The sequence below is a fragment of the Watersipora subatra genome, chromosome 6 (genome assembly GCF_963576615.1).
Source record: "Watersipora subatra chromosome 6, tzWatSuba1.1, whole genome shotgun sequence".
NCBI lineage: Eukaryota > Metazoa > Bryozoa > Gymnolaemata > Cheilostomatida > Watersiporidae > Watersipora > Watersipora subatra.
The window spans coordinates 14,538,833-14,555,910 of record NC_088713.1 but is presented as its reverse complement, the minus strand read 5'-3'; the positions used below and the strand labels follow the sequence as shown (position 1 = coordinate 14,555,910).

At 32.3% G+C, this 17,078-nt stretch overlaps 1 protein-coding gene across 1 annotated transcript in view; it reads right to left on the bottom strand.

Moving 5' to 3' along the window:
* Nucleotides 1-6,055: 6,055 nt before the first annotated feature.
* Nucleotides 6,056-17,078, bottom strand: part of LOC137398058 (leucine-rich repeat protein lrrA-like) — a 51,458-nt gene continuing 40,435 nt past the window's right edge. Inside the window, exons 12-15 of the mRNA XM_068084160.1 lie at nt 15,203-15,343; nt 12,866-13,006; nt 10,180-10,320; nt 6,056-6,143 (exon numbers count right to left, since the gene is read on the bottom strand). Coding sequence (XP_067940261.1) covers nt 6,056-6,143; nt 10,180-10,320; nt 12,866-13,006; nt 15,203-15,343 — 511 coding nt within the window. The remainder of the gene's footprint in view (nt 6,144-10,179; nt 10,321-12,865; nt 13,007-15,202; nt 15,344-17,078) is intronic.

The window sequence follows — 17,078 nt, the reverse complement described above, 5'->3', positions numbered from 1 at the left end:
AAACGTCATAGCTAACAATATCAAAAAGTTGTGATATTTATATATATTTTTAGAAAATCTATTTAACAAAATCATTTAGAAAAAATAAAAACGGTAACATACTGCCCATCATCGATGTTGTTAGTTTGATTATTAGACGTCAACAGTCATCCAAACTTATAATTAAATATTGTAATAATTTCATATGAGTCATTAGAAAAAAATATCATCATCATTTCCCTTACTTTCATTTCTTTGAACATCAGTTAGAATACCAAAGTACTCAAAAGTTTCCAAAATGTCAGTTACTTTGAAATCGGCAAAAAAGAAACTATTTCTGTACTTCTACGTTAATTACAAAAACTTCCAGCAATTCGACAATGCTATAGACTGGTGAAATGTGCAAGTTCTTTTTTGTGAAATGTGCAGGACTTAATGATTCTATTCTCTTTTGCTCGGCGTCTGTTTGCCGGTCTTAATTTTGATAGAAATAAGGTTTGGCTAATAATAATCTGTCTATTTATGTATAATCCGATCAGATGGATTAGTTTTAGGATATTGTGGTAACCTTTCAAAGAATTGATAACATATTCAAATAGGTTTATATGTGATTTTTATAGTTATCATACTTTAACGACTCTATTAAAAATGGTTAAATTTGTTGATGAGATTTCGATGCAAGGGTTTGCGACGTTGTTGATAAATAACTTTTGTAAGTTGTGTGCACATGCATTTATCATGAAAGCTCTCAAACTTTGCTCCGCTTGTTTGGTTGTGGAAAAATGAAATTGACGTATCAAATAAAATATAAAGTATAAACTTTTAAATGTGTGTTTTTATTATGATTAAAGATTAGAGAAAGCATAATAGCATTATGCGTCATTAGATATCTTGAGGTGTTGACTGATGTTCTAAAAGAAGAATCAAGGAGATTGAGCCACTAGAAGCTGAGATATAGCAAGCCAAGCACAGGTCCACCTGATAACGAATCAGAGGAAAACCCTTCAAAAATCCCGAGAATTTTTACATATGAAATTTATTTATTATTAATGTGCCGGAGTTGCGCATCCTTACCGCCGTTACGTATAATGATTGTTTTAGGCTACGAGATGTGAAACGCTTCTTGTGACAGTAAAGAAATTACCGGCTAGCTCTTGTCTCTCAGGAAAATCAAGCAAACATTGTGTGGTAAAGGCATTTACCCATAACCCCTCGCCATGCATTTTCAAAACAGAAGAGCAGATTTTGACTGTTGTGCTTCAAATTTTAACTTGATCTACACGGATATGCTCCGATAATCCTCTGTTCAATGAACGGCGCGCGTATTGTCTATATGCGACATCCGCTATTCGCAGTATGTTTAGAATAATAGATGGGAATGTGAATTTTTGTTCATTCATCATTTTTCTACTGTGTACCTACTGCAGCATTCAGTTGATTTTCATGATTATTGTCACTATAAACAGACTGTAAGTTCACTACAGCCATAATTTTAAAAATAATAAATTTACCGTGCTGCTCTTCCTGTAAGAAAAGAAAACGATAACTTTTGATTTGATTTTTTTATTTATCTATTATCTTATCTATGATGATTTTTATGATTAACATAATAACCATAATGCATATTATACAAAATAATAATATAACTGCCTCTAGAATAAATGATGTAACTAATATAACTTGTAGAAAATTCCAAATGGTAACCAAGATTGATTTTATTGATTCCATTTATTAGCTATAGTTAATAAATCTGAACAGCGCTAAAATTGAGTCTGAATAGGGAAGATAAGTGGGAGAACAACAAAACTGAGCTGAACTGGCGAGATACCAACCTAAGTAACTAAAGATAGCAAAATGTTGCAAAATAATAGATGCGTGTCATTATTTTATGCTAAAACTAATCTACACGTCAGAGGGACTGGTTTGGAATTCTCAGAGCAATCAATGAATGTTAGGCCCAATTTGATTGCTCTATACTTCCAGGGATTAAACTAATTAAAACGCTGTGATTGTTATTGGAGAGCGCATTAGTTGGCTTAATTGACCAATGGCACACAAGTCGATTGCATACGTCATATTTTGATGATTACTAAAACACTTATTTTTTTGGTAGACCTGTGTTTGGCTGGTTATGTCTCAGCTTATGGTTGGTCAATCTCCTTGATTCCTTTTTTAGAACATCAGTCAATACCTCAAGATAAATAATAAAACATAATAATATGATGCTGTCTCTATTATTTAACATTATTTATGATAAAATACTAAATTAAAACTAATTATCAGCTGAGTGTTACTAAAACATAACAAAGTTACCCGATTTCATTAACCAGAAGTACTTTATTAATATTACTCAACAAGATATGAAATCAGTTGATTCCTGAAGACAAGCAGAAATTGTTAATGAAAGCTGATAAAACAAAGTTTTATTTATTTAATTATGCATTAAAAGTTTGTAAATATTGTAAATTAATACGAAAATCCAGTCTGGTGCTATATTGTGAATATTTTCACTAGTTGTAAGAATAATACTATTTACCTCAAAGAAAGTTAATTAAGGGAAAAATTCTTTTTTTGTGCTAAATGGTGGGAATGTCTGGATCTGCTCAGTTCGTTTCATTTGAGCCAATTATTAATTATTAATATAATGGTAATTGTAATATAGTTGTAAAATGCATGTGATTTGAAACATCAAAGGGCATATTTCACTAAAGCATCAACTATTTATTTCAAACAAACCACAATTTACAGTGCAGACACCTAACATATATTCAAATTGGAGTTTAAAAAGAGCAGGACAGCCATATGTTTAAAAAAGTATTTCAAAATTGTTTTTTACCTCTATTCGGCTAAGCAGTACCTTTTATAACTTATTTACATGTAAGTATGACTTGGCTCAAAACTTTAAAAAACATGCTAATTTGAAAATAGTAACAGCCAATCATTCATTGGACCATTGTCATATTTCTTTAGAAATTGTGTCGCCACTACTGCTGGCTAATGATAACATGTAGCAAGAAATCAGAGTTTATTTGACAGACTAAATACCTAAAACATGATAATGCTCATTTGTTAGATTAAATATTTCATTACCAATTTTAATATTCAGCGTTTCATGGTGCCGATTGTAGCAAATTCTTTAAATGGATAATTCTGACAAAATTAGTCTGCATTATCAAACCTAAACAAAAGTGAAAGATTCCAGTCTTTACATAATTATTTGCCAAATATCAAGCTGTAGAGCTTTAGTTAATAAGGGTTTTTTATTTAGATATGAATGTGAAAAAATTAATTTCATTTATAATTTCAAAGCTGTATCAGGTGATGGGGGTGACGAATAAACAGCCTTAGGTGTCCAGAATATTGCTATACAACGAGAACATAGTAATTTATATCAACTAACTATTCATTAAAGACTCATGTATTATCATTGTTTTATCTGTGTTTAATCCTTATACCACCATCCAAGTATAACTTTAGTTTTCAGCCTACAGCCAGCCACTTTACTGAAAAGTGCCAATGTTTATTTATGATTATGTATAAAACTTATTTTCAACTTTTATATATCTACATGTAGAGCATTTTAGTTATATAGTTTATTTTGCCAACACTAGCAAAAAGCGCTATGCAAAAAATACAATGTATTCATGCTATCGTGAACTTAGCCTAATTTTATAGAGAAATTTTTTGACAACACTGTGAATACCATAAAAGTACTTAAGATTGCTGATTTGGTTATCAACAAATAATATAAATAAATTACTACGCAATTGCTATAATATTTGCAAAAATTTGCCAACGGCAGTCAACCATAGAATTCTGCATTAAAGTGCATACGGAAGTAACAAATTTAACCCTTTGACCAGATATAAGCCTGAAGTAAGTTCTGCTCAACAAGCATAGACAACTTCCAACTCAAGAGTGAGCTCACGCCAACTTGATGAGTTGATTAACAGACTCGTGGGCGAGCTGATAAACAGACTCGTGGGTGAGCCGATAAACAGACTCATGGGTGAGCCGATAAACAGACTCGATGGTGAGCTGACAAACGTTTTCGATGGTGAGCCGATAAACAGATTCGTGGATGAGCCGATAAACAGACTCGTGAGTGAGCCGATAAACAGACTCGAGAGTAAGCTGATAAACAGACTTGAGAGTGAGCCGATAAACAGACTCGAGAGTTAGCCGATAAACAGACTCAATGGTGAGCCAATAGACAGACTCGAGAGTGAGCCGATAAGCAGACTCAATTGTGTCTTTTCTCAACTTTTACACCCTAGCAAGCTAAGTGCAATATTTCTTGATGTTCGGCTAATTGCACTTATCGTGAAAGCAGCTATGATACGCTGGCTAATATCACAATGCTCAAGTCAGAAACAGTGACAAGAATTTTATACCCTATTTGCTTTTGAAAATCAATCAGAGCTTATTGTAAAGAACGCAGTATCTTTATCAGTGTTATATCTCTCAGTAACAAGCAGTAAAACACCATCAATGATAAAACTGACAGGTTATATAGCAATCCCAGGGAAAAATCTACAATTGATTGTCTGCACAGTAATTAGGTCAACCAATTCCACAATAACATGTTTCGAATACAAAGACGATAACATTCGGCACTAACTAATCACGCAATACGAGTATTAATAACTTTTTTAGTGTTTGTATAGTAACATATAAATCTTAGCACAATATGGTACTAAATGGTTAACATAAAAAATTGCTAGTATAACACATACATATACACTACATTGGACAAGTGTTAAGCTTGCACCTTATAAATGACTATTCAAATTTGTCTGAATTGTGACGAACGTAATATAGATCCATTGAGTCAGCAATTTGATGCTGCCGGATTACAGGCTTAGAAAAGACGTCATCAACTCTCTTAGGCATGCTGACTGTTTATAAATACGGGTACACACTGATTCGCAGTTAATTCGCTTTTACAAGCATGAAGCGCTTGTGTACTTTTTGCAAATTTTCTTGCAACAAGGAGTGTGACCTACAGAGACACGGTTGTGTACACAGACACTGCTGCTCCTCCTGTGATGAGGTGTTTACCACTCAGCCTCTCCTGCAAGCGCATGTTTCTGCTGAGCACTGAAGAACACAGTCTACCCAAACTGAAACCCAGAGACCGAGGGCGTGTTCACCCCGTCGCCAACATCATCACCAAGGGCAACGCTACACAAGGCCACGGGAGGACCGACGGTTGTACTGGAGGCCAGCCCGTGATGCTTGCCCTACTCCACGGCATGAAATGGAGTCCAATATCGTTCACCCAAAATGATAGACCTGGTAGACTGGTAGACTCTGTCGGGGACGATTTTGACCCTCTCGGGCTACTGGACTCACCAGTCAAAATCGATTTCTGATTGCCAGTAGTCCCACCAACTACCTCTGCCGTTCTCAGGGCCACCATTTCTATTTTAAGGATTTTGTGCTGCGTCGACCATGGTGGAAACTCAGTGTCGTACTTATCATCTACTTTTTTATTACACGCCCTCCCAAAAACAACCGAAACTCGTGTAATTGATCCTCAAAAATTCAATAAAATCAATATTTTATGAACATGCATAGCTCAAATTTTAAATTTAGTACAATGAACTAAAAATTTTGTACATAAACATTCATTCACATACATACTACTCAAAATAAATACAACCATGTGCAATTGTCCCTGTATAAAATGCTTGGAAGCATTTTTTTTTGTAGTCAAACGCTATAACATAGCCGTGCGAGCCACCATAACGATCATTTTCTCTGTATATTCCAAGCATATTAAAATTCCAAAAAGTTTGCATCGTTTTTATCATTTGAATTATTTTTATTCTTATTAGACAAAAAATCACTAACGATCGCAGGATCAAGTAATCCTTTATTTTACCGTTTTGAACGTTGAGCCGATGATGACTGGTTTTCCAACTTTTATTTTTTTCCAAGGAGGCGCGACTTGTTTAGCTTTTAGCACAAAGCAACGCTTATCAGATAATCGTTTCATATTGCAAATCGTCGATCGATATCTTGTTAGTGATATTTAAAAGTTACCAGTGTTCATATCCTTTGTTTAACGTTACTAGGCGACAGTTTTATATACGTCCACCAATATAGACATAAATGTCAATTCCCCACGCAACCGGTAAACGACATTTTGGTCATTTCCCCTGCCAAAGAGTTAAGAATTCTAACTGCAATAACCACTGATTAATATGTATGATAACACACCTTAAAGTGACATCTTATGGTTACTAATTTGTAATAATATAACAAAGCACTGTGGCGTTTTTCATACTGCATATCTCTAAGTTTGTTTCTTCTCATTCATATTGTAAGAATAAGTAGGACACCACACACTGTTTTTCTGGCATCTTTTTCTGCCTCTTTAAATTTTACCCAACTCTCCTCATATGTTAGGATTTGCAATAAACTTTCCCTGCTAATTTATTTAGTTACATAGATGAAGATATGGCTGTTTTCGTTTATGAGGACAGAGCTTCAACATTTTAATAAACTGCACAAGTCACCTATTACCAAGGACTTTTTGCATGGAATGTAGCAACTGGACCTGAGTGGAGGTTTCTAATGATTGCCTTAACTATTTATCCACAAAATTCTTTTTTCTTAGTAGGAAATCATTACATATTTGTTAAAGTTTAATATTTGAAAAAAGTTGTATAAATTGTTGAGTGATAAAGCTGATGCCATGAAATTGTCACAGCTGTGTTGCAGATATAGCTTGGACAGTTTTTTGGCTATTGTTGCTACAACCATGAGCATGTTTAAGACGTAAGATTTATCAAAGTTACCACAGCACAAACAAAACAACTCCCATATAATAGTCCTGTAAACCAATAAAGTTCCAATAAGTTCTTAGTCCTAAAATTAGTGAACCGGTTACAGCTGAAATACATTTGACATAGCCATTCATTGCAAACAATATATTGAAATAAAACAATCTACCAAAAAATCAAAACATCATGGGCTGTAGACAACCTTTAGATTAGCTCAATACACAGAGATAAATTTTTCAATTTGTTGTTCAAGTACGGGTACAGTAGTCTCATTAGTTAACTACTCATTATTCAGGAAAATTTTCTACGAAGCCTACTAGAGTCAGTCTATTTATATTTTGTTCATACACAAGCACTTTTGAGGGTCGTCTTATATAGCTTGTGGTAGAAAAAGAGAGCTAATTTATTTGTTTTTGGTATACCTTTTTAAAATTCAACAATTGCGGATCTTGTTATTTTGCGCGAGTTCAGTTCATGTTTTTTATCACCAGTCTAATGAAACTTCGCTTGTGAAATTAAACAAGTAATACGTTAATTTAGAAAATATGTGATACATGAAACTAGTGAAACATGCATCGGCTGAGTTAAATTTCATGGTTACAATTTTTTTACCTTGTATTGTTTATTTTCCAAGGAAGCTGGCTGAAATTAAAATTAGCAGAAACCGTTTTTTTAATCTCAAACCATTAATTAGTGAACTAGTTTTATTTTAGTCTTATTTACTTTAATCCTACATTAATATATAACAGATTTAAAACAACACTATTGTAGGAATCTTATTAAAAAAGTCTAAAATATGAAAAAAAGCAGTGAGGTTTTTTCAAAGATCGTAAGAGTTAGCCGAAGCCAAATAAGATCGATGCACGTTATAACTTTTTAGACATAAAGGTAGAATCCTCAATGAACAATTGATTGGTTTCCTTTCAAAATGGTTTCCTTGGTTTCCTTTCAAACTTGGTTTCCTATTCAAATATCTACCATTTTTTACAATTAAAGCACAAGACGCGAGTATATATAATAAGTTGATCCAGATAAATTCACAAATGGAAACAAATCCTACAAAAATTGATCGTTTTACACATACTTGGATGGCTAATTGAATAATTTTCAACTATGAATGTCTAGTTTTTTAGTTGGACCACATGTTAAATAACAAACACTGGTGGAGTCCTCTATTGCATTGGTTTACTCTAAGAATGGACAGTTTCATAATTCTACAACAAATTGTAAAAAGCAAATAAATTTTAATATACAATAAAATGTTATAAAGAGCAAATGTATTCAGTAATTTAGTTTTACAGGTCTAAGTTCTAATAATATTTTTTAAGATTTGTTTGGTCAAACCAAATGGAAGCCTATATTGCATTTTATGTGGTAATGCAAAAAAACAAAACAAAAAATGTATCAAGGCAGTAATAAAATGCATTAAACTGTTTCAACTGTCAATTGATTAAAATGACAATAAAGTGCAAGGGTAGGAAACAAATGCAAAAGGAAACAATCCTGACAGAGAGATTTTACGAAACCTAATCCAATTTTGTTAGAGTAAAACGAGCATTAATCTTGCATTTTTGTTTTAATGTATTGGTCATGCTAGTATTTTTCAATAAATGCCTATTTATGGTTTCGCGACTATATTTTCCTATTTTTTGGTAATACCAGCACAAACATATTTATTTTGGACAATGGCTTTTGTCAAAAAGGTAATGAGCAGATTTTATTTGGAAATCGTATGAAAATAGACTGCAGCAGATAGTTACTGCCCATACTAACCCCTACACTACCTACTATACACTACACTACTATACACTACCCTACACTGATCGATGCAGTTCAGGCTGACACAGATTTTCTCCAGATACTGTTTTAAAATGTGAGCAACTTCTTGCCCAGTCTATAAAAAAGTGCTTGCCATACAGGTAGCTTTATCACGAAACCAGATCGGCAGCCGGCTTGGAACCTGGTGCAACATCTGAAAAAGCAAACTCAGCGTTGTGCAAAAATTAACATGACCTTAATCCTACTAGAGTCGAGCTTGCAAAAGCTAGGTTCGTTACTGGAGTGACTGTTTTAGCAAGAAACGCCGGAACAAAAAAGTCTTCATCATTTTTTGCCTCTAGGCATAATTTTACTTTATAAGTTTAATCAGTAATATTGTATAAAAGTTCATTGAATGCTGTGAACTTTTTGCTATTGTTCTGAGTCATAACTTTTTGATTTTTCAATCAAATTGATATAAATGAACTAAATCATACAGTTATGCCAAATTTGGGCTTCATAGCAAGTTGGGACAATTTCGATCAGTAATTTTTTGTTCTTATCAAATTGCTATACAACGCTTGAACTAATGTGATTACACCAAATTGGCACTTCTTAGCTACCTAATTAAAATTACCAGATCAATTTAGCTGTTTTTGTCAATTAGATCTAAAAGCCTCAAAAGCATCTAATTACGCCGACTCTAGGCTTTTTCGCAAATTTCCTAAAATTCTGTCATACCTTTTTCATCTTCATCAAGTTGGTGTAAAGCACTCCAAATTATCTAATTGCACTGAAATGAGTATTTTAGCAAACTTAGTAGAATTCATACGTAACTTTTTTAATTTTTGTAAAGTTGGTATAAAATGCTCAAAATTATCTATTTTCGCCAAAATCAGGCTTTTTAGCAAGTTTGGCCAAAATCAGTATTTAACTTTTTTCATTTTGCAACTTTGCCATTTCTCTGTACAATAGAGAATAGGTTAGATATGAGTAAATTTATAAGTGCAATTTATAAACTACAAACTTATCTCTCATGGAGAAACTAAAATCGACAACTTTGGATCGACTTTTTTTATCAATTGCTCTAGTAGTTGCATTCTGATATTTGCTTGTTTGAGCTCAATGTATATTTTTTGGTCTCGGCCTATTTTGAACTGCTGCACTAGTTACTAGTCACTAGTTAGAACTGCTGAACATAACCTTTTACACATAGCCATTGAGAATACATACATTTGTACTACTCGCATAGAAAAAGAAAAAGTTGTTAGCTACATGTCAAGCTTTCGCATGCGTGTTAATTGTAGGTTTCACCTTATACATTGTTAAAAATCTCATTGTAATTACTAAAGCCAACAATTGGTTGTAGTAACATATACTGAAAAACCAAAAAACTTAATTAAAAAACGTCTAGCTCTATGTGAAACCACATGGACTGACCATAAAACTGACTTAATCTGAACTGACTTAAATATTATAGACGGAAGGTACAGGTCAATTATTTATTCAATGATCTAAGTTCCAGCTTACAGGTTTTAAATTGAAACATTCAAGACCGTGGAAGGAGGTTAAAAGCAGAAACTCCGACAGTAATGTTCATAAACATGACAAAATCTTGCAGAAGTATTTTGTGATTCTATTGCAAACCTACTTGAGTGGCAACTTAGAGAGGCTGCAACGGCTGAGGTCAAGTTTCTCTAAAGAATGCACATTTCCAATGTCAACAGGACTAGCAGAGTCCATTTTACTGTCAGAAAGGTTCAGCTCTTTCAAGCTGGGCAGTGAAACAAGTCTGTAACAAAAGGCCAAATTTATCAAATGACTGAAATATCTGCATGCACAGTTATTTGTTCAATGTTGATGCAAATATTTCGACAATAATACAACCTATTCTGCTCATTGGATCTACAGGTCAACAATACAACAATGGGTATACTGAGTAGTCACTCAATGACAACCTGATAACTCAGTTTTGCCGATTGTATAATTAGAAGTTAATAATTACAGGTTGCTACTTTTCTGTTGTTTAATAGAAGAACAACACAGCTTGGGTTAATTTTCAACTAATATTTGTGGCAGCTTTACTGCGGGAAAAATGGCATAAACTGGCAAATAACTCCATTTCATTACAGAAATAAAAAACTAGCTTTTTCATAGTACATCTAGACAGTCAGAGCATTGTTATGATTTTTTTATTTCAGCATAAAAAGTTGCAATAGTTTAGTTGGTTATATATTTTAGGTAGAAAAGTTGATCTATGTTTCCAACCATAAAAAACAAATTATGAAAAGATGTTAATAGGTCCGATGCTCCTATATAACCCCAAATCTTTTAACACAAAAATCAAACCAAAATTTATCAATGAAGTTATATGCAAAGTTAATCTGATTTCTATTTGCTCACAGCCGCTAGACAAGGACAAATTTGTAAAAACACATTCAATGCAAAACTTTTTTAGACTTCTGGTCGCCATGAAAAGATTAAATCAATGTCTTAGTGAGCTACTTTCTATCACCTCTGTTGAGCTTTGAAGTAATTTAGAAGTTTCATTAAAAATTGCCAAACAAGCTTATTCCCTTATATTTAGCACTTATTATCCAAGGAAACTGACTGAAAATGAAATAGCCAGAAATGTATTCCTTCAATTCAAAAAATATTGTTTAGTGAATTTGTTTAGTTCCAGTTTCATTCAGGGCAATTTGAGGCTGATATAGAGTACAAATAAAATAAAAAACATAACATGAACCTATGAAATAAAGTCTAAAATATAACGACAATCAGTGCAGTATTCTCAGAAGATCTTTAAATTTAGCTGCAACTATATGAGACCGGTCCAAGCGTTGACTCGTTCAACATAATGACAGTGTTTTTTACAATTAAATCAACAGCTCGGTTTCCTATTCAAAGATCTAAAAGCTTGACGACTAAAACTTGGAGAAAAAGTTTATAAAAAAAATGCATAGTTTTATGTAAAGAAATAGACAAATGTAACAACGTCATACAAATATTCATAATTAATTTAAAAAAATTAAAATTAACAACAACAATTTAAGACATATTTTGAAAGTCAGTTTATTAACAAGAAATTAATGTGCAAAAGCAGGTTGTAAAAGAGGGAAAAACTCCTGACCAGAGCTGTTTTTCTTTTCAATTGACTAAAACTAACTTAAATTAGATAGTTAGTGCTTGTCTGGAAGAACTGTTCTAACAAGAAAGGACTGAGCCGAAAAAACTGCCCATCACTCTAAATTTGCAAACTTATTTTTACTTTATAACTGCTTTTAGTAGAATTGCATAAAAAGTTCATTGAACTCATGGATATGTAAAAAAAAGAACATGCCATATAAGAATCATCTATCTTGTGATCCAAATATATATAACAGAAAACAAATTAAAAAACAATACTCATAACACACGAAGGAATGAGTAGGAATATAATTTGAACAAATATATTTTATCGAGTACCTGGAGAAAGTTGCATTCCAGTGGTGGATTTGGTTGAACTCCTTCTATATTTTCTGACCTACTTTTTTGTTCACAAAAAGAACGACAGGTTCTTATCTTTTATAGTGTTGGTTTTTCAAAAGCCAGGTTCATCATTGTAAATTTGCAGCTACGCTTTTACTTTATAACTATATTTAATAGCATTGCGTAAAAGTTCATTGAACTCGTCGATGTTTGCTAAAGTTAGGAGCTATAAATGGCTTTCTTTGTGAAATTGTGAATGAGTTAAACATATAGTTAATATAAGTTAATATAAGTTAATATAAGTTACATATAAGTTAATTTCGAAGTAAAACGTACAAGTTGCATAATAGGAATAATCTAACCTGTAATTGAAGTGTACATATATATGTATATACATATACATACATATACATGATATATTAGAAAAAAAAATTAGAAAAAAACAACACTCATAACACATGAAAAAATGAGAAGGAAAACATTTGAACAAAGATATTTTCCAAATTGCTAGGAGAAAGTTGCATTCTGATGATTGCTTTTTTCAAACTCATTCTATATTTTCTGACCTCAACTCATTTTCAAACTGCTGAACTAGTTGATATTTTGATCAAAATAATGTTTATAGCTAAGCAAAACCTTTCCGGCTAGCCTTGGAAAATACCGATCTTTGCATGGATGGAAAAAAATTTTCAGCTAATAGCACCTCTTGCACGTGCATGCTACACTCATATTTTACTTCTCTTGTACATATTAAGATGCTTTTAGTCATATGTATAGCTTGAAAAATTGTACTAAATGCAAATTTTACGCTCAGACAGTAGTATGGATTGTATGGTATGCAGCCTTTTATGATAGTACTTTACACCTACCTGAGTGGCGAATTGGGAAAGTTACAATAACTCATGTTAAGTTTCTCCAGTGAATCTAGATTTTCAATGACAACAGGACCAGCAGAATCCATTTTACTGTGATAGAGGCTTAGTTCTCTCAAGCTGGACAGTGAAGCAATTCTGTAACATTAGCTTCAATATTGGTCAATGACTTGAACTTCTGCGTTCAAAGTTTTTTTGTGGAACATTGGTGCAAACATTCTACAAGATTACATCATATACATTTTTTTGGTTCTACAAGTCAACAGTGCAATCAGTTGTATATAGAGAAATCACTCAATAAAAATTGATCATCACATCGTGTTAAGATTTTTTAATCTAAAATGACAAAACGAAATGCATGAAGAAGCGAAAATCTAAGAAATATGAGTTTTATTGCCAAATTTCAATGGAGACACATTACCATAAATGTAAATTTTACAGAAAACAGAAACTGTGATTAAAAGATGAGATGAAACATAATTATAGCAATTCAGCGTTTAATAAGAACTTAATAATTATGCTTTGTTGATGTTTTATTGTTCAATAAGAAATTATCACGACATTAGTTGGTTTTTCAACAAATTTTTTACAGCTTTTGGAAATGCTTCAATAACTATCAAGATGGTCTGAAAAAAGTCTGATAGTTTGTCAGTTTTTGTGCTCAGCTATCAAAACTTCAACTTTTGAATAAACTGGACAAGTCACATATGATCCCTTCCACCGCCATCCATGTACAAATTTAGCCTTCAGCCTGGTGCAGGCCATTTTTCAACAATTGCCGATTTTGCTTAATGATTTGTATACAATATTTTTCACCTTCAAACTTTATCTAGAAGACTTATGCTGTATATCTTATTTTGGCAACATGATAACAAACACGGATATGCAAAAAAAAATCAATGTATCTATTTTTATGCTTTAACAGAACTATATGAAGCTATGATTGCTACGAAACTAAAACAATCCTCCACAATGTTCCTTACACTTACAAAACTATTATTTTCATCACCGTCAGCGTCAGTGCTACGACTTAAATTATTTTTCTAATTACGAAAAGTTTAATATGATTTGACTATGATGTCATCAACATGAGTTATTCTCTATTATCTAACTCGGGAGGTACTTACGAAAGCCTTTGTAACACAAAACAGCTTGGGCATTTTCAAGATAGAATTTCCCTGGTAAATATTTGATATTGTTGAATTATTTTAGGCTAATTTCATAGAAAAAATTTTGGACAACACTGTAAGTACTATATAAGTGCAAAAATTCATAGGCTATTTTGTCAACAAATAATAAAATGAGGTTGCTATGCATTTGCATGGAATTTCGCAAAAATTTGCATACGACAGTTGAACATAATGTTTGCATAAATGCACATACAGCGGTGAACGGGTTAAAAATGATTTTCAGCCTGGGTTAAAATATTTCATATACATATTACATATATTGCCCTTTTGCCACATCAAGCTGGTCAGCAATAAAGTATTTTAAAGATTGCCCTAACTTTTTGTTACTGCATAAACTTTATTTAGCGGGTAATATTTACATATCTTTTTAAGTCACATATTTGAAAAAGGTATATATAATTAGTCCAATCATAAAGCTGATATCATGTAGACACCACAACCTAGATTGAGCTTGTTACAGCTGCATGAAAACCAAAAAATCGTTCTTTAGTAGTCCTAATATTCCATAGGACATACCTGTAGATCAAAGAACTAAAATTAGTAAAACATTTGTAGCTGGAATGCATCTGGCATTATTAGTCATTACTAATAGGATATTGCGTCAAAACGACCTAAATAAATAGAACAAAACATCAGGATGTGCTGTATACATAGTTTATATTGACTAAAAGTACACAGATAATTGTAATTGTATGAGCCTACTTAAATTGCACTTTGCTACTTTTGGCAGAAAAAACACTTTGCTGGGCCACCTTATATGGCTTATGATAGCGATATGTTGATTTTAATTTTTTTCATATAAAGATTAAAATTTATAAATGGTGAATTGCAAAAGTGTGAGTGAGTTGAGTTTAAATTTTAGATCATCTGCCTAGCAAAGCCCTGCTTGTCAAGAAAATTATAAAAGAAATAAATGAAATTGTAAGTATATCATGCATGAATATATTCCATTTTAAACTCTTTTTATGTTTTAGATAACTAAGTTGATATATTGACTTACTAAATGTTTATAGTATTGAAAAGTTTAGAAAAATGCAGTAAACTCTACGTAAAATCTCATGAAAAGTCTCACCGGCAAGCAAGCAAACATCCGTCAGCACGAAACTATAACAAGTCGGTCTACAGAGTTTCTATAGAAACTGACCTGAATGGAGCCTTTGTCGGTTCACAAAATTGCAAATCCAGCTTTTCTAATGACATCAGCTTTTCCATACCAACAAGGGAATCAGAATCCACTTTATTACTGCTGATATCCAGCTCTTTAAGATTGGTCAGTGAATCAAAGCTGTAACAAACAGTCATATGCAACCATAATATATGTAATAGCAGTTCAATCAAGCCAGAGTTATGTGCAACTATTATTGATTCTACTTATCATGGATTATATAGCAGGGAATATTGTTGAGAAAAAACATCAAAACAACAACATAGATATAATTAATAAATGCCTCAGGCTAGTAGTTCCTCGTTTAGCATGGTCTTGAAACTTCGAAAGGATGTAAATGATTATAAAAAACAGTATAAATTGGGGATGGTAGCTGAATCACTATTTTCAGGATCAAAGTTGCTGTATATTGAGCAAAACCTTTATGCATTGAATTTGTGCTAAATGCAACTTGTCAAGTATTAAAAAAGTGGTTTTCCCAAATAAGTATCTGTAGGCTAAAATCGACTAGTTTAGAAATGTGGAAAAATAATGAATGTTAGAAGCCATTATTGAAGGTATTGGGCCATAAAAAGCTTGTTTGATTGAAAGCAGCAATCAGAACACAGCTTTCCAAGGAAACGATGTGAATGTTTTTGTTTTAAAAACTTTATTTTTTGTTTTTGTATGTAATATACATCTGAGTATGGTTCATTTATGTCACTTGTTCATAAATAAACATACATGTACATGTATTTGAGTCAATTGATCAGTTATCATTATGAACCTTAAATTTTTTTTTTAATTCATGTCATATTCTTTGCAAGCATTCTTGCAGCCATCTTAACATAGCCTAAATTGAATTGGAGATCATATATCCCCTTTGCTCGCACATAAAAAACTAGTTGTAGACACGTAAACACTGCACATTGTCAACTTGTATACCTTGTAAACATGCAAACCCCTTAATCTGTTGTTCACACTCTTAAGACTGTAAACAACATATTACCAGTTAACCATTAGGCATTGATTACATATTGTAATCACTTACATACTGTGATCAATGCCTAATGGTACCTCTAAAACAGTTCTTACCTGTTTTAGATGTATCATTAGGCAATGATTCAAATTAAATGGAGTTGATTCCTGGTTTTAGGAACAGTGTTTCCATTGGCTAATTACTCATTTACGTTCATACACGGTGAAGCAACAAGAAAACTAACCATTTTAAAAATGCGCTATTGTTACAAACAATAAAGACACCAGCATCGGGGTACCAGAGCATCAAAAATAAATATCGGACTAACAATATAAAACTGAGAAAGGTGACAGCTATCGCCATAATAGCTTAGTCAGAAAAGTTCCAACATAAATTTACATGACTGCTGTAATGGAGTTAAACCGATTTTTTCAAAGGTACTGTAGAACAAAAAACATAACTCGCAGTTTGCTTCTTTATAAAAAACCTCAAATATTATTTGATGCCGGATTTTGATTTGATTTGAATTCGATTTTGATATTTGATTCATTTGTCAGCGAGCGTGCTTTTCAATGCTTTTTGGTTTAACTTTGTTACTTTAATTTGCAAAATAGTTTCTGTAAATTAATCACTAATTTAGTTTCCATTGATTGATGACTCAAGAACTAAAATAATCAGTGTTTAAAATTCACCACTATTCACATTAAAATTTTATGATAGTACCACAGCATCATGAAATATATTCAGAAGAAACAATAATATATTGTTTATAATACTTACGATATGCTGGTTATAATACTTACCTGTATTTGTAGTATTATCTTTAGGGTAATATAAAAATAGCACAATAATAGTTAACTTTTGTTTTCTACTCAGTGCATTTTATGTTCATTGAAG